The sequence below is a fragment of the Pelobates fuscus genome, chromosome 2 (genome assembly GCF_036172605.1).
Source record: "Pelobates fuscus isolate aPelFus1 chromosome 2, aPelFus1.pri, whole genome shotgun sequence".
Classification (NCBI taxonomy): domain Eukaryota; kingdom Metazoa; phylum Chordata; class Amphibia; order Anura; family Pelobatidae; genus Pelobates; species Pelobates fuscus.
The window spans coordinates 351,371,421-351,390,721 of record NC_086318.1 but is presented as its reverse complement, the minus strand read 5'-3'; the positions used below and the strand labels follow the sequence as shown (position 1 = coordinate 351,390,721).

General features: G+C 41.9%; 1 protein-coding gene across 1 annotated transcript in view; it reads left to right on the top strand.

Annotated features, from left to right (window-relative positions):
- The window catches only part of EDARADD (EDAR associated via death domain), a 76,450-nt gene extending 57,662 nt beyond the window's left edge, over positions 1 to 18,788 (top strand). Inside the window, exons 4-6 of the mRNA XM_063441361.1 lie at positions 2,356 to 2,438; positions 17,226 to 17,271; positions 18,226 to 18,788. Of these exons, the coding sequence (XP_063297431.1) occupies positions 2,356 to 2,438; positions 17,226 to 17,271; positions 18,226 to 18,602 (506 nt within the window). The 3' untranslated portion in view covers positions 18,603 to 18,788. The remainder of the gene's footprint in view (positions 1 to 2,355; positions 2,439 to 17,225; positions 17,272 to 18,225) is intronic.
- The last annotated feature ends 513 nt before the right edge of the window (positions 18,789 to 19,301 follow it).

The following is a 19,301-nucleotide window of genomic DNA, read 5'->3' as shown; positions in this document are numbered from 1 at the left end:
ATGGAAACACAGACACTGGGAGACATGGGGACACTGAGACACTAGGGACACTGTCTGAGAGGCATGGGGACACTGAGACATTTGGGGACACTGGGAGACATGGGGACACTGGCTGTGAGACATAGGGATACTGGGAGACACGGGGACACAGACACTAGGGACACTGGCTGGGAGACATGTGAACACTGGGAGACATGGGGACACAGACATTTGGGGACACTGGGAGCCATGGGGACACTGAGACACTAGGGACACTGAGAGATATGGGGACACAGACACTGGTAGACTAGGGGGCACTGGAAGGCATAGTGACACTGAGACACTGGCTGGGAGACATGGAGACACTGTGTCCCTAGTGTCTCCATGTCCCAATGTGTCTCCCTATGTCCCTATGTCTCACAGCATCCCCATGTGCCTCAGTGTCCCCTAGTGTTTCAGTGTCCGCAAGTGTCTCAGTGTCCCCAAGTGTCTCAGTGTGTCCCCAGGTCTCCCAGTGTCCCCTAGTGACCCAGGTCTCCCAGTGTCCCCAGGTCTTCCAGTGTCCCCTAGTGTCCCCAGGTCTTCCAGTGTCCCCTAGTGTCTCAGTGTCCCCAGGTCTACCTGCTGCCTTTCCCCTCATCCATCACTTCCCTGAGCTGTAGTCTGTCTCTGCAGGCTGGGAGCTGCTGTCTGAACTCTCTGTGCTGTGTAGCTGCTCCCCCGCGGATTAGTGAGTAGAGATAGGCAGCTGTAACTTCCTATGCCTGCCTCTCTCCACACACCGTGGCTCCTACTGGCTGGTGCTGGTATTGCAGAGTAATCTCCGTTTATACTGAGAAAGATATCTGCATTTGTATTGCCGGTATTACTGCAATACCGGCATGGCCAGGCAGCCTCAAATACCAGTCAGGTGAAAAACCTAAGAGTAGGGTTTTTTTTTTAAATGAGCCTGTTTCATGGGCCTGGGCCTGCAGCTGCAGCTCCATCAGCCCCTATGTTAATCCGGCCCTGGTTAAGGGGCGAAGGTTGGAATTACGATAGCCTTAGTGTGGTTTTTAGAGTTAAGGGACCAAAGGCCAGAAATGGTTTTAGGATTAGGGGCTCCTACCTTCAAGATGCTGTACACCAGGGGTGCCCAAAAGATATCGCCCCTAATGTTTTAATGCTACAGCTTCCATGATGCTTTGTCGTTCTAAAGGCATGCAAAACACTATGAGAGTTTTAGTTCTACAACATTCTGAAATCTACCTTTTGAGCCCCTGTGCTGTAGATTGTAACTCCTATGACTTTTAGCTAGGTTTTAGGACTACAGCAGCATTATTACATTGCTTATTTTAAAGCAACTTTGTTCTGTTGCATTTTTTTAATATAAAGTATTATACACTACGCAATGTTGAATATAACAAAAGTGCTTCTACATCAAGACAAAGCACTAACATTAAGAATGGAGACACCAGCAATAGGTTTGTGATCAAAGCATCACTTTCATCTTCTGGGGACTTTTCAGAATTTGCTAAGACCCCCAACGGTGACATCGCCCAGTGGTCCAGGGTGGGCAGACAAAGGTAAGTTCTACTTACCTGAACCTGTCCCTTAACTGGTAATACTTGGGGTATGACATGGATAGAGGAATAACGGAAAAAGCAGATAGAGATAAACTGGTATAACAGGTCAGAAACATCCGAGGGAGTTGCAAACTCAATTTCTTAGAGAGGATAAAAGCATTTAATGCAAAACAACAACAAAGATACTATCTGTTAGTGAAAGAAGACAGGTTGGGCAAAATTTAAAGTCATACCTTTAAAATCACCATGCAGCTTGTTCACTAATCAGAGAGATGTTTTGAGTTACCAGTAAGAACAATATATAAAAAAATAACACAAGAAATGGAACTAAATGGAAATATCAAGTGGTTTGGAATAGAGTATTTTTTAAAATTCTTGTTTTAATTTTTATTTTTGTAGTGCAATGACAGATAATGGCAAATGTAAGCAAGTTACTGTGAGGCAAATTCAGATGGTTTCAATGCGGGATACGGTAGCAAGTAAAATATGTACATGTGCTCGTAGGTTGTTACAAATAATACACTGGCTTCCGCCTTTTCACTGCTTGCTCGAGAGAGAATTGTATTTATTTACCACTCAAAAATGTTACTCATTTAAACATTCCTAATACAAACTTTTGATCTGCTAGATTAAATTTTTTTTCTTTTTTGTCCAGAAAAGCAATGTAATAGTCACATATTGGATTTTTGTTGCGTCAGTGCTCAGTACAGAAGATCTGATGGTGGTAAATTAGTTAATTTAACACATTTTTATTTGCGAAAAATATATAAGGTCATAAAGTTTGCCTCAAGATTTCCTTGTAACCCTTTAGAGGACGATTGTCTTGTGAATCATATCCCTTTGGAAATTCCAACTCATTCCCCGGGAGCTCCCACATCAGACAGGATAAAGCAGGTACGAGCTTTAATTTGTATAACTATTAACTTGACGATTCCATATTTTGAATGCTGCCCCTTTTCCTTCCATCAGGTTCAACATTCTAGTTCATATTTTTGCAGTTTTTGAACAACAAAAATTGTTATTGGCGACAAAATGAATACATGAATTAATTGTGAGATCTAAAGTGCTCTGTTCCTTTTATTAATTTTGAAGCCTGCATCTGCACTTTTTCTAGTGCTATAATATACTTCTTTAGTACAGGTGCCCAAATTGCACAACCTTTTTATTGATTTGTACTATTGATTTATAAAGAGGCAAAATTATATTTTCATCCTGAGAATTAAAGCCCCTTTACTAACAATACTATGCTGGCCTTAGGAACTGCAGGTTGACATTGCACATTGTTGTCTAGTTTGTTGTCTATAACAATTCCCAAATCCTTGTCATGTGTTGTTATCCCCAATTCACTACTGTTAAACCCTTAAGGACGGCGGGCTATGCTCTTAAGGGGCGTTCTATGCTCTTAAGGGGCTGGCTCTAAACGCTGGCAACCCAGGCAGCCCTCCTGTGCCCAGTGACCGCGGTCTGCAGCCTCTGATTGCAGTGACAGGCTTTTATTTTATTTTAATTTCAATCCACCGAGCCTCCCTACCTTTGGGAGAGCTGGAGTGGATTCTTTCCACTCCAGTGGGGCTGATGTGCCTGAGGTCCCTGGTGTCCAGTGTGGCTGCTGGATTGCTGCTGCTGGGCTGGCTCCTGTGCTGCTGGGCAGATGAGAAGTTAATGGAAGCAACAAGGGAGCTCTGCTCCCTTGTGCGCCGCTTAGTTATGCCGGGAGCTGGAAAGATGTCATATTCTGCCTCCCAGCAGCACAGAAGGGCACGTGAGGGAGAAGAGGAAGACCTCAGAGGACAGTGTTCCGTCGCCATCCACTAGCAATATCAGCCGCCGTCCACCTTGGGGTTGGGGGAGGGAGGCTAAGTTGGCCAGCCAGCTCTTGTAGCCCCAATGAAAGAGGCTAACAAGGCATCTGCCACAGTGCCACCCCTCTGAAAGTGCCGCCCAAGGCAAATGCAGCACTAATGAGGACCTTGGAAGGCATTTCTCCCCGTACTAGAGTGTTTCTGGAGGTTTCTGCAAATGGGAAACACCAGATGTCTGGTGGGGCTGCAGTGCGCAGTATTTATATACAGAATACATAAAGGGAATCAACACAGTAAAGGAGGAGACTATATTTAAAAGAAGAAAAACTACCACAACAAGAGGACATAGTCTTAAATTAGAGGGGCAAAGGTTTAAAAATAATATCAGGAAGTATTACTTTACTGAGAGGGTAGTGGATGCATGGAATAGCCTTCCAGCTGAAGTGGTAGAGGTTAACACAGTAAAGGAGTTTAAGCATGCGTGGGATAGGCATAAGGCTAGCCTAACTATAAGATAAGGCCACGGACTAATGAAAAAGTATTTAGAAAATTGGGCAGACTAGATGGGCTGAATGGTTCTTATCTGCCGTCACATTCTATGTTTCTATGTTAATGCATTCATCCCACATCACCTGTAATTCATTTGGGCACACCAAGCATGAAGCTCATCTCTCAACCGAATTAAGAACCTTACATGGAATGTTTGTGTAAATGTGCATTCCTCAGCATAGACAGCTGTGGTTCGGTGTTGTACAGACAAATAATCTACTAGTACTACATAATAAATAAGACAACTAAACACAATTTCTCAGACTAAAGGTGCCACCTGCTGCCAAATTGTGAAAATGCACATTTACAGAGTATGCCAGTGGTTCTTAATTTTCTTTATAACATGGACCAATTTACATACATAATATTTCTACTGGTATCCCATTCTTCAAAAGTATAATTAACACAGTGTGCCATCAATCATTTATAATAAATGTGACAAAACACCTTTGTTGTTTAACTTTGCCAGGCTCTTCCTGTTGTCAAAGATGTTTCAACATAATTCCTTTAGGGCCAATAACATAGACATTAAATGTGATACTGCTACCAGCTAAATTTCATTAGAGATTATTGGTCGTATTAATTCCTTAGCACCAACCAGTGCAAGCAACACAAATTCCTGATAATGTGATTGAGTTTAAAAAGCAGAATGATATCCATTTGAATCAGGTTTCCCTATTTCTGTTAGGCTTTGGGGGTGTAGGTTTAAAAAGTATATTGGGTGGGGCGTTCTCCACTGCATTATTATCGTTTTACTAATTTCTCATTTTTGTTTATCATTTATACATTGACAGATGTTGATAGAGTAGCATTAAAATATATGATGGGGGGAGGGGGGGGGGGCAGGGCCGGACCACCATGGTGAATGGTTGCATGTTAGATCAGCACCTGAGGGCAGCAGCCTTTTATCACTGACGACAGGGAAGTTTTCACGTGTGTCAGAAATCTGAGGCTAAAAGCCCAACCAACTGCTGATGTTGTTCCTGCACTCGGGACTGGGAATTTTGTCTCCTTTGTGAGCAATTCGAGGCCTCCTGAATTGCGGCCTACTTGGGGTGGGAGTGGGGCAGACGGCTGCTGCCCTTCTCTATTGCTAACCTGCTACACACCGGCCCATTGACATAATCTGTTGTTTACCCTCCCCCCGGACCGCTGTGTTGGTTATCCCAGTCCCACTGGGTCCGCTAAGCCTGTTCCAAGAATATTAAATAGCGGAACCCTGCAAGCCATACGGCTTGCCCAAGATGTCCGCCGCATTGAAACTGCAGCATAACCAGCAGAGCCTGACAGGCCAAGATTGGAGAGAAGCCTTCAACAAAAGATTTGATGCAATCTGTCAGGCCTTTTGGGACTGTCTCACCAAGCGACAACCCTCATTTACCCCTCCTGTGCCGCAGACAACCCTGGAAGCAGTGCCGGTTGCCTGTTCCTCTTCTAGGCTGGGCGCCCAAATGGAGTTCCCTCCAAGCTGCAGTCGATTTACCTGTGGGAAAGCCTGATTTTCCAGAAAACCTGCGGGCCCACGATCCAGCTGCTCAAAGCAGGAGGATCCATGGACTAAGGGCACTGTCTCGGAGCCGCAGCTACAGGGAACTGCAGCACTCAGAGCTACTGACCACCTGCCTGCTGCACATACAACACTGCTCAACATGCCTGTGTGGAGCAGAGGGGACAAGACATCTGACACGGAGACGGACTCTCTGCTATGGCCCGCAAGTGGTGTGGATTGATCTCAGCCGACAATATCTGCTCCTGTACCTCGCCTGTTGCCGGAAAACCCTAATTAATTATATGCTCAGCGCTGATGTTTGCTGGTTTGCCTAACACTCCACTACCGGCTATCACCCAGTGGCCCCATGCCTATACTACCAATGTTTTTTCTTTCTTTTCTTCTTAGTGTTTGTCACAGTAAACTACAGCATAACGCCCATGCGATGTATAGTCTATTCCTGTCTAGGCGTAGATATCGACTGTTGTTTATTTTAATTACTCTAACATAAAGAGAGGCTTGTGCAATCTTGTGACAACGAGCAACATGTTTATCTAGCATCATATATTTTCCAATGTAAATAAAATAATAGAGGTCCAGACACTTCTTGGTTCAAGACAGGTACTTTATTAGGAACCACAACAGCAACGTTTCGACCCCAAAAGGTCTTTTCTCATTATATTTGTCATAACTATGTGTATACTACCAATTTGCCATCATATATACCTATATATATATATATTTTTTTATTTTATTTTTTTTTTATTCTAATTTTTTGTAGTGCACAGGGTGCTTGCTCAGACCTTTTGGGGTCGAAACGTTGCTGTTGTGGTTCCTAATAAAGTACCTGTCTTGAACCAAGGAGTGCCTGGACCTCGATAACTGTATTCATTTTTGGAAATCTGGTGTTTGATTCCAGTTCAGCAAGCACCCTTGCTCAGATTTATGGGAGTGAGTCCAGTTCCACACACACTACTCAATATTTTCCAATGTAGACCTAGCCTGTTTATTATATTGTAAAAATGTGCAGTTGTATTAAATTGCCTTGTCTATTGTCTAATCGAAACGCTTACATTAGCTATAGTGGCATTGGAAGCTTTTGCACTACAAATAATTAGCATTAAAAAAAAAATTATATATATATTTATATATATATATATATATGATGGCAAATTGGTAGTATACACATAGTTATGACAAATATAATGAGAAAAGAAAAAGCATCAATCAATTGCTATTTTATGGGGATGACTAGAGGATTGGGGGACCCTAGCCGCAGAGTTGGGGTATGACATGTCATTAGAGCATTGTTTGAAAATAAAACAAGAGTAAAATGCACACACAATAAAAGGGGGAGATACTTCCTGCAGGGGGCTCCAGAAAGGGAGGGCCAATACCTGAAGACATCATATGGATGAAAAGAAATATCCAGGCACACCTGAGGTTTCTTTTAAAAGGCAGGGTTTATTTGAAACAAGTGGAGACAATGTTTCGGCTCCTCTCTGATAAAGGCTTAGAGAGGAGCCAAAACGTCGTTTTGATGACAGTATAGCATTACCAACCCCTTATTTATTTTATTTAATTCGAGCCCCTACTCGCGGCCCATGGGTGGGGCACTGGGGGGAACACTAAGTCCTTCCCTTGCATTTTATATTTAGGGCCTCCACCCGCCACCCATGGCTGGCAGCCAGGAAAGGACATCAGTTCCTCCACCTTAGTTATTAATATTAAAGCCCACACCTGCATCCAATGGATGGGGCAGGTGGGGGACAATAGGTCCTCCACCCTGAATATTATAATATTACACACCTGCTGACCATAGCTGGGAGTGGGGAGACAAAATGATGTCCCCTCCTTATTATATCAAAATTCCCACCTCCTGGCCATGGGTATGGTACATGTTCTCCTACAACCCCATGTTATTTCACCCACCCCATCCCCATGGGATGCAGCCTTTACTAGCCACTAGGCAGCATCTCTTATTTAAAACTCCGCCACTCGATGCCCACTGTGGGAATATGTGTCCCCCTGTCTCCCTCTCCACCATGTTCTTTCATTAACCCTATCCCTAAGGGGTGCAACTTTTTCTAATGACTGTGCAGCAAAGGCTGCCCAGGCGCAAGTTTAACAGCTTAGTAGATGTGCCCCCACCTGCGCATGGCATATGGGAGCATAGAGAGGTTTAAAACCCTCTCCTAAAATAATATGGGGGTTTCATTACCCCCATCTGATTTTATTTATTTATGTTTTTTTCTTTTTTAAAGTAGCTCCTGGCTGGCAGCTGCTGGCCATCTGCTAAATAATTAACCTTCTCGTTGCTGAATGATTTGTAACTATTCGTATAGTTTGGATTTTTTTTTTAATGTAGCATTCGGTGTAGATATCAGACATCTGGCGGTGTTTGGTCTGGCTAAAAACTGGACCAAGTTCAGGCCTGGTGAGGGCCCGTATTTCAAAATCTGGAATTTCATGAGCAATGTCCGGATTTTGCAGTCGAAATGACTCCGTATGCAACCGAGCCAATCGGACGTATGTGAATGACCCCATTAAATTACATCTACACGCTCACTATACCAATAACCAAGGTGTGTCAGTGCACACTAGAGGGCAGTCTTTAGCCATTTAGCTAGTTTCCATCCGCAACAAAAGTAGTGTTCTACAAGAGCGATCAAATTTTTTTTCCACTTCTGGGCCTAGTTAAAGTATTTCTCTGCCTCAGTTAACTTGAAACAGATATACTTAGAGTCTGAGCCATTGGTGGCCATTAAAACAACACTTGAAACACAATGATTTACAAAACAGCAGAACATCATATCCATTATTTAACCTATTAAGGATCAAGGTAACTGTCTAACTTCATAAGCAAAACAAAACCTAGAATTTTGATCCATGCTTGTTCAACTGTAATTTTCCTCTTTCATGTTACAGGGATACTCTATAAACCAAAACAATTTTAGATTAATTAAGCAGATTTGGTACATAGATTATGCCCCTGCAGTCTAACTGCTAAACACACACATACACAAATATAAGTGGGATATACTGAGTATATATGGGCAGGAATAAGTAGAGCTATCACTAAGCTATATCCAAGTACCAGTTGTTTGACATCCCACTCAATTACCTTCTCATTCCCTTTACACATTACTAGTGGCTGCAATTATTATTTTAATTGTCTCTGGTCATCACCTCCAAATTCCTCCTGCTACCTCTTGCCTGAAGTGCCCACTTGACCTTTATATTGTAAGATCATGATCTATCTAGTTATTTTCATAAAAGAGCTTCAGTGGCTAGTTCTCAGCTCTGGGCCAGGGTCCTCTATACCTTGTACATTGGTCTAGTAATATTGTTATGGTACTTTTTGAAAGTAAACCAAAATGTTCAAAGTCTATCTGTTCCTGTCCAAATCTGAGATGATTAAATTGCGTATACGCAGAAGTAAGCTCACACTGACACATGGAGTTCAGGTTGAAAGCACTTCAGAAAATTTAATACAATCTGGTTGGAAAACAGTTGTGCAGATCTTTTTAAAAGCAAAATGACATCATCATTGAATATCAGATAATAACAAATAAACATCATTGATTGGATTAAACATTATGTGACTAACTTCGTGTCCACCCACCAATATTATTAATTGGCTCAGGGGTTTGAGTGACCAGCTAGGTGTCCTCCCACCGGGAGGTGGTATTGTTCTGGACAAGGGTGTGGACAGAAGGCTCAGGCGCCATCTTTCCCAGCATGAGGTTTACTCGGTGGAAAGGGGGGCTTGAGCGTCATTTTACACAGTCAGTGATATCAGGCCTCATGTCCAGGTGCAAGGTCTCTTATGAATAGAACATTTCATTACTACTGTGTTCTCGTGGCCTTCAAACTATACTATCTTACAAGTCTTAAGGAGTAGCCAGCACCTCCTGGTACTTGTCCTTGTAGGAAACACGGTCTTTGTCTACTGTATTAATTGGGTTGAGAAGTTCAGTCACGTAAGGTAGTTTTAAAATGAACAAGTTAAGTCATGAGGACAAAATGGAGGATTTGAAGAAGTCAGGTTAGGAGGACAAAATGGAGGATTGTCACAATATAAGGTTAAAATGGAGTTAGTACAATAATTCAATACAAGTACAATAATAATTTTTAATAATTCCACATCAGTCCCCCCTATGAAATGTTAGATTCTAAGAGATAAAACTTTATTATGTTAGTATCAGAAGACGTGTTAACCCAAAGGCACAAAAATGACTGGAGTAACGGTTCTCAAAGTCTTCTTAGTTCTTCAGAGGGACATCATAAATAGACAAGCTTACATTACCATATGGACTTGTGTTATCTGGAATATAGGCACAAGTAGTCATGGTGACAGGTAAACGTTGTTGGTTGCAATAGATATAATAAATGCAAATCAAAATATTATTATTATTATTAGCAGTGACGGTTGGGAAAATGGACTCAAACTTTCCTTTTACTGCAAAATCATCTGGTACCCCCCTTGGCACACCTATGGCATCAATATATATATATATCAATCAAACTTTCCCTTTAGAGGGGTGCTCCTCTTTATGTTCTGAAGCATGAATGTGGTGTGTCAAGAGTACCTTGTCATGTATTATGTGTATGGACATAATAACCTTGGCTAGGGTGTAGTATTAAACCTGTCCCACGCTACATCAGCGTAGGTGGACTCGGATCATTTAGTCAATATTAATATCACCACAAACTCAGGATGGGCAAATAATCCTGAGGGAGCTTGGCGTTTGGATCTTTTTAGCTTCACGAGGTCTCCTTTTGGGGTCCTCGGCCTTCCATCGATGGCAGGTGGTCAGGCATTATTATGGCCATCAAACACCTACTTGCTGGTATCTTTTTATTTAACAAGTCATTTTTTCTTTAGAGTCAAAAGTGTGTCAAAATCAACAAATGTCACTTCTCATGTTGCAGAGAGAGTCTTGAATCTGGAACAATGAATCCACTGAGTGATCTCTGCAACTTTCACAATGCACTACTGGGTATATGGTCTTGGATGTCACATTGATGACCGGCTAGACTTCTGGCCATCCTGACAAAATGTCTATGATAACTAGTGCATATTTGACCCAGTAGCTCTTTGTCATCTGGATTCTTGAAAGGGATATTGAGAGTTAGCTAGGTGCTTAGGAGTATTTTAGAGATCAAAGAGTTCATGAGGGTCTTGGATAGGTATAAAGTTCCATGGGCTCACTGCCCAGTACATGTTTTTGGGTAAACAGAGCTTAAGAGCGTTGGAGTACAGCCCGTCTTCAAGGGTTGCCCCTTTCTGTTTTTCCAGCTTTGTATTTCTTCAGGGTCAGTAGCTGCTTTGTCATTCTCTTAGAAGCTTGAGATCTGTAGGTAGGATCTACATGGTGAGTATAGAAGTTTCTTTAGCGGACACCATTCTGTCCACTTCCCTTGGTGCACTTGTGGCTTGGTTGGCAGCTTTTAGTCAGCTGAGTGGTGCTTCTTATCTTCCAGATTGATCCAAAATAATGTGCTGCACCCAGGGCATGTCTTGAGTCAGTGTAGATATTGGCATGTCTTCCTTCAGGCATTTTGTATGCCACTGAGAAGGCTGTCAATTCAGCGTCTTGAGCAGATGTGAGTGAGGAAAGTGAAGGTGCTTGACGTACCTGATCTTCTGTAGCAACAGCAAATCCAGTATGGTACCTTTCCTCTTTATCCGCAAACAGAGTGGAGTCAGGATCTGGTAAAGCTACTGCATGCTCTGTTGAAAGGTGTCTTGTTTCTTCTTTCATCTGTTCAAAGCAACCATGAGGAGCAGTAGAAGAGGTTTCCTCACCTATTTCTGTGTGAGATTGGGGGGTATTTGTCTTTCTATTCACAGTTCTCTTGCTGACCCCCCTCTGTAGAGATCTGTAAATTGAATGTTCATGTTTTGTTCTAATGAGTCAGGTTCCTTTCATGAGATTTCTGGGGACTTAGTGTAGAAAAAACATGAGGGACAGCCACCTCCCTTACAGGTGTCTTACTTCCATGGGAATCTGGGTCAGGACCGCACTATTTCTTTGAGAGTGCCCAAAACAGTTCTTTCATGTCTGAATAATTTTAATTTTTCGTTAGTGTGGTATTCCCCCCTGGGAAGTGGCGGAAGAGTGGCCAGAGCAACTTTTCTTCAAAATATAATGTTGTCAGGTAGAGGCAGAGTCGTCTATGAGTGGAGGAAATTGGTAAGGAATAAGAAGGGAGGAAGCATATAAAGGATACAGATATGGTGGTGGGGAGATGGAAGAATGAGTAGCGGATAGAGTGAGAGGGAAGAAGGAGGAGTAGGAGGAGGAGAAGGAGGAGTAGAGGAGAAGTAGGAGGAGAGAGGAGAAGGTGGAGTGGAAGGAGAAAGTGGAGTAGAGGGAGGAGTAGGAGGAGGAGTAGAGGGGAAGTAGGAGGAGAGAGGAGAAGGTGGAGTAGAGGGAGGAGTAGGAGGAGAAAGTGGAGTAGAGGGAGGAGAAGGAAGAAGAAGGAGGAGTAGAGGGGAAGTAGGAGGAGAGAGGAGAAGGTGGAGTAGAGGGAGGAGTAGGAGGAGGAGAAGAGGAGAAGTAGGAGGAGAGAGGAGAAGGTGGAGTAGAGGAAGGGGTAGGAGGAGAAAGTGGAGTAGAGGGAGGAGTAGGAAGAGGGGGAGGAGTAAGAGCAGGAAGGAGGAGTAGGAGGAGGAGAAGGTGGAGTAGAGGGAGGAGTAGGAGGAGGAGTAGAGGGGAAGTAGGAGGAGAGAGGAGAAGGTGGAGTAGAGGGAGGAGTAGGAGGAGAAAGTGGAGTAGAGGGAGGAGTAGGAAAAAGAAGGAGGAGTAGAGGGGAAGTAGGAGGAGAGAGGAGAAGGTGGAGTAGAGGGAGGAGTAGGAGGAGGAGAAGAGGAGAAGTAGGAGGAGAGAGGAGAAGGTGGAGTAGAGGAAGGGGTAGGAGGAGAAAGTGGAGTAGAGGGAGGAGTAGGAAGAGGGGGAGGAGTAAGAGCAGGAAGGAGGAGTAGGAGGAGGAGAAGGTGGAGTAGAGGGAGGGGCAGTAGGGGAAAGTGGGGGACTGCAGATGAAGGGGAGGGATCGGTGGGAGGAATAAGCGGGGGTGGGCAGGTAAGGGAGCAGACAGGTGATGTAGCAATGGAGGAGACATCAGAAATCAAGACTAGGTAGAAATGCAATGGAGGCTGCAAATAGCCCATGTACAACAACTATTAACTGGCCCTATGCTTTCCCTAGAGAAAAATAATAAAAGGCTAACATGCTCATCTTGTCTCCACAAGCCTCGAACGTTTCACTCCCATGGGTGGCCCATGATGGCTTGCCCACCACTTCTCCACACGGGGTCTTGTGCCCGCGGAGACAGACGCTATCCCTGACTCTAGTTCTTAATTTAATAATTTATATCTAACATCTCAAAATGTAATTTCTACTTATATCACAAATATACATTATCACAATTTTATGTCTCGTAAATGGGATAAAATTTATTCTACTCTTCACTGATAATGTATTTTTAAAACATACAAAATAGACAAATAACATTGCCTTCTGCAAAATAAATGGAAAAGATAATGGAGATTTTGTTAAGCTTATAAATGGCTATACATTGATTCACATTTCTTGTTCTCCAGTTTCTGGCTGTTGATGACAATGTACAATGTAATAGAGCAGCGGAAAATGCTAGTAGAATGCTTGGTTGCATAGGGAGAGGCACTAGCAGTAGGAAGAGGGAAATGCTCATGCCATTGTACAGAACACTGGTGGGACCTCACTTAGAGTACTGGATACAGTACTGGAGACCATGTTCTTCAGAAGGATATGGATACCTTAGAGAGAGTTCAAAGAAGGGCTACTAAACTGGTTCATGGATTGCAGGGTAAAATTCACCAGGAAAGGTTAAAGGATCTTGACAGGTATAGCTTGGTGAAAAGACGAGACAGGGGAAATATGATAAAAGCATTTTTAAATACATAAAGGGGAAACAACACAGTAAAAGTGGAGACTATATTTAAAAGAAGGAAAAACTACCATAATAAGAGGACATAGTCTCAAAAATAGAGGGACCAAGGTTTAAAAATAATATCAGGAAGTATTACATTACTGAGAGGGTAGTGGATGCATGGAATAGCCTTCCAACTGGAGTGGTAGAGGTTAACTCAGTAGAAGTGTTTTAAGCATGCGTGGGATAGGCACTTGCTGCTAGTAACAGATCTAGAATTAATATACTATAATGCCCAAAGTCTCAATTCCTATGCATATGCAATAATAAAATATCTGGGCTTACAACAAAAATTATGTTAGTCAGTCTTTAAACTTGGCTTATTCATTTGTTCAAGAAATCTTGGTTTATTAGAACTTTCTTTTAGTAAATGTTCTTTAAGATAACCCTTCTTTCAGCATGTTATCAATCTTTGTACACAAAGCTAAAACACACTTGTTACTTATACGTGAAACGATAGACATATATATTCTATCTACATATTAACCAATACTTGTCACAGACACCTTCCTGACACAGGGAAACTAATAGCAGGATAATCCTAGTAACCGTAACCTTTTTTGTTCATAATATATGGGAATTAAGGAAGACAGCATGTCTTTAAGATAGGATGAGCATGACACAATACACGGGCGGAAAATAAATAAATAAATAAAATAAATAAATAAACTCACGGAATGCAAACAATATACCTACAGCCATTAATCACTTTTCCTCTTCACAATCTAGCTTAACAACTTTGCATATTCCCTCTATCCACATTGCATAGCAATGCAACAAATCACACTTGCCTTTACATTTTTAACTCGTCCAAATAATTCTCTATTCCCGCATCAGATTCACTTTCCTAACCTTTGTAATAAACACTGAGCTACATCCCTGGCTCCTTATCTTATACAACAGTCTTGGAGAAAATACTTTGTTCCATTGCTAAATCTTATTAGTTTCTGAATAATTTTACTGAACGCTGAACTGAAAAACCAGGAATGTCACCCCTCCCTCTCCCCCCTCGCGTCTCACAGAAGGCAAGGAGAGAGCCAGCATGAAGTTTTTTAACCATGTCAGCGCTGGAAAGACAGTTACGTTACAATTATTGCAAAAGCAAAGGGACACAAAAACACAACATTTAATAATACTCTTTAGTGAAACTCAATACAAAACCCCCACCCTCTACCAGGGTAATGGCTAACACAAAATACAAAAAACAATTATTATAATATACATACATTCTTAACCCTTTGTGATCTAGTTCTTCCGCAACCCTACCTTCCTGCTGAATAGCATTGCTACTCTGTACCAGTAAGCTTGCTTTCTTCTCTGTCAGTAATCTACCACATGAAGGCACAGCAATTTTACACACTTTAGCAATCTCTATCTTCAACTAGATCACACGCGCTAGCCAGCCCTTATTGGGCTTTTCTAACCCTGTTCCATTCCCCTCCTATACAGGCGTCCCAGATATAGGGGGAAAAGGTTTTAAACAGTGTCTACAATGGTGGACTGACACTCGAGAGGGGTGGGTCCCCCCCCAGTGCCCCAGTGCGTCTTCCCAAAACGTAGACTAGTCACTAATTGGAGGTGAGAAGTGTGTGACCAATCACTTCTCTCACAATAGAAATAGGAGAGGATAGAATAATAATATAGGAAGTATAGAAAAGGGAAAAGGCAAGGAAAAATCCTTAGAGACAGACACAGGAGTTCATGAGACTCCTAATTAAACAGACAAGACAACAATACAATTGAAATACAGTGCATGCATTACAGTTCAAATGAAATCAACAATAATCCCTTTCCTTCTACATGTGCTTACTCCAAAGTCACCTTTCTCAACCTCGTAGTGTCCCCGCTCGGAGAACGACTTTCATAAGTCTCACTACCAGCGGCCAAGGATAACAGCTAACACCGGTCCGAAATCCTTTCCAGCCTCCCTCTACTCTGCAGTCCACAAGAATGTGGCCACGTCTATCCTCATTCCCGTAGTGCCCCTATAAAACCCACTTTATAAGTCTCACTACCACGTGATGCGAAAAACAAGCAATACCTGCCTGAATTCCCCCAGGAAACAAAGTCCCCTGCCACAAGGCTAAGTCTCCTACCACAATTAAATAACCAGTGGATCTCCGGCTCAACTAGAGCCGAAAGGTCCGGGCCAGGACGTCCCCAACTCAACTAGAGCTGGATGGTCCAAACGTGCACAGTGAAGCTAGCTAGGCTATCAAAGTGACACACCATTGGATCACAGGAACCTATGATTCTACACAGATCCCACAGTTCCACCAACTTCTTTTTCCTTACAGCCACAGCCACGAGGCTCCTAAAAGAAGTAAACAGGCAACAGAAGACCCCCAGGAACACATCCACAGGTCAACCCCCCTTTTTCCTTACAACCACAGCACAGTGGTTCCTAAAAGAGGTAAAACAGGCAACAGAAGACCCCCAGGAACGAATCCACAGGTCCACCCCCCTTTATCCCAAAAGGGGTAAAATACAAACAGATAGACAGACACACTGAAGACCCAGGCAAATCCTCTCAGGTCCACCCCCCTTTATCCCAAAAAGGGGAAAACAAGCAAGACAGAACCCCAGGCAAATCCCCTGCAGGTCCACCCCCCCTTTATCTCAAAATGGGGAAACAGGCGAACAATTCAAACACAATTCAAACACACCCAGGCAACAGATAGACTAAAATGCAGGTAAAAAAATGAGTAACGAGACACCGGGCAAGATATTACCTGTCTTTGATGTCCTCCCGGGAAGCAGTCACAGACACGTGGACGGGTCAATCAAAGGGGCCGGAACATACCGGTGGCTCTGCAGAAGTCTCTACCGTGTACTTGGAGGTGATCAGTCTCCCTTCCTACCCCCAGGATTCCCCCGTCCAACAGCATCTTCCTTAGGACGGCTCACCGGCCAGACATAGCCCGATGCCCCACGTTGGATGCGCCAAGTTGTTATGGTACTTTTTGAAAGTAAACCAAAATGTTCAAAGTCTATCTGTTCCTGTCCAAATCTGAGATGATTAAATTGCGTATACGCAGAAGTAAGCTCACACTGACACATGGAGTTCAGGTTGAAAGCACTTCAGAAAATTTAATACAATCTGGTTGGAAAACAGTTGTGCAGATCTTTTTAAAAGCAAAATGACATCATCATTGAATATCAGATAATAACAAATAAACATCATTGATTGGATTAAACATTATGTGACTAACTTCGTGTCCACCCACCAATATTATTAATTGGCTCAGGGGTTTGAGTGACCAGCTAGGTGTCCTCCCACCGGGAGGTGGTATTGTTCTGGACAAGGGTGTGGACAGAAGGCTCAGGCGCCATCTTTCCCAGCATGAGGTTTACTCGGTGGAAAGGGGGGCTTGAGCGTCATTTTACACAGTCAGTGATATCAGGCCTCATGTCCAGGTGCAAGGTCTCTTATGAATAGAACATTTCATTACTACTGTGTTCTCGTGGCCTTCAAACTATACTATCTTACAAGTCTTAAGGAGTAGCCAGCACCTCCTGGTACTTGTCCTTGTAGGAAACACGGTCTTTGTCTACTGTATTAATTGGGTTGAGAAGTTCAGTCACGTAAGGTAGTTTTAAAATGAACAAGTTAAGTCATGAGGACAAAATGGAGGATTTGAAGAAGTCAGGTTAGGAGGACAAAATGGAGGATTGTCACAATATAAGGTTAAAATGGAGTTAGTACAATAATTCAATACAAGTACAATAATAATTTTTAATAATTCCACATCAATATGACAGTTTAGGCAAGGTTCTAGTTTGCCTTATAACAATTGTATATGTAGTCTTTACTATAAACATATTGTGCTTAATAACATTTTATATGTGTTTAAATTCTAGCCTGAAGAAAATGACTGTCCGATAATGACTATCAACGCATTATCTGGTATGTACCGTATATATATATATGTGCAATCCCCAGGTATATTAATTTTATTATTTTCTTACATATATTAATTAGGTTTGTAATATTAATGCAGTAAATAAGAAACATATTTCTTGACAGACAAGACAGTAGTAAAAAAATATATATCAAGAATTCCAGTTTGCATATAATTTTTTTCAGTGTTATTTCAAATGACATTAAGACAACAGTGCACTAGTGCCAGGAGTCCTCTGGTACTGTCACATGGTAAGGAGTCAAATAAATATTAAAGCTTACCTGCGTCCCTTGATTACCTGCGGTCCTTTTGGGACTTTGGTTATAACTCTTAAGCTGATGTTTACCTTCCGCTTTAGCAATATCAATGTTGCACTTATTTGAAGGTCCCAGCTTAGTCAATGAATGGATACCATTCATTGACTGAGCTGGGACTTCAACTTTAGCAATGTAATTGAAGACCAGAAGGACTGCAGGCACCCAGGGAATCCAAATAAGCGCCAATTCATTCGAAAACAGTTTTCCTTCCTACCATGGGGCTCCGCCAGGTAACTCCTTTCTCCAAACCGCTACAGTTGACTGTATAAGTTATGGTGCTAAGACTACCCTTTAATTATGGAATCATTTGATTAAAACATTTTTTTTCCAACCCTGCTTTTCTAGAGAAAAGCGAAGTATGGTTGCCCTAGGAAATGGCTATTATCTCATTAGTAAAGAATCTTTCAGAATGACTTGTCCACTGATGTTCATTTGTGGGAGACATAGAGCCAACCTTTTTGAATGATTCATAAGGTTGACTTTGAGGGTGCTCTGTTTATATTTTATCTGTTGAGATTATGCAATACACTTCAAAAATGTATTTTTTATGTCAAAAGTCAAAACCTTTCTCAAGTATTAAGCCTACAAATGAATCAAAACAATAGTTTGCTGTCCAACAATCTTATTTATTTTTAAATTTAGATTTAACAAAAATCAGCAACTTGACGCAGGAAAGCAACGAGACCTGCTGTTTCCCACCAACTATTAGTGACTTGCTGAATGACGAGGATATGCTGTATACTCTCCAGATTAAGTTAGATCCTTGCTATCCTACTGTGAAAAACTGGAGAAACTTTGCCAGCAAGTGGGGAATGAGTTATGATGAGTTATGCTTTCTGGAGCAAAAGCAACAAAGTCCTACCATTGGGTTCCTACTACGCAATAGTGAAAGGTCTGTGGATCAGCTGATTGACTTGTGCAAACTCTATAAACGGGTTGACGTCCAGAAAGTGTTATCGAAATGGGTCAATGTGGAATGGCGTCTGAGGCTACATAATAATTTCAAAAGCAGTGTGTGAACTAAAATACTTGTGGACTTATTTTGCTTCCATATGCATAATTACTATGGCATTTACTGTATGTCTGGTCTGGTTAATCAAACATTACTTGCTTTTTTTTCTCTCCTTTGCACATAGAAATTGTTTTTATTATGCTTTATTTTTATATTTTGTATCCAGCCAACTGTTTCCTGTTAGGGATGCTATTACCCCAAAGCCAATAGAAGAGAATTCGTCTTTAAAAAAATAAATACGACATGGTAGCATTATATTATTATCCAATTCCTACAAAGTGGCAAAATATATGCATTCTTGGAGTGTCTTTCTTGCTGGCATTTCCATTCTAGACAGGAGATGGCTAACCTGATACTTAATGTGTAAGTAATTATAAAGAGACAGACTAAGAAATATATTAAAACTGATTTCACTGTGTACAACTACAGTTTAAATATCCCGGACAAGTCCTCCCTCTGGGCGCCATCAGCCAATCCCAGAGCGTGTTCGCTTACCATGTGCTGTTCCTCAATATGTGTTACTTCAACTCCACTGTTCCTCATTATGCGTTTTTTTTCTTTTTCTGTCTGAGGATTTCAACTATGAGTGCTCTATTATCTTCCTACTTACAAATAACCTTCTTTTCAATGTAAATACTGAACCTTTCTTTATAACATATTAGATTAGAATATTAGAATTATCCAATAAATAAAACATTTTAAAAAA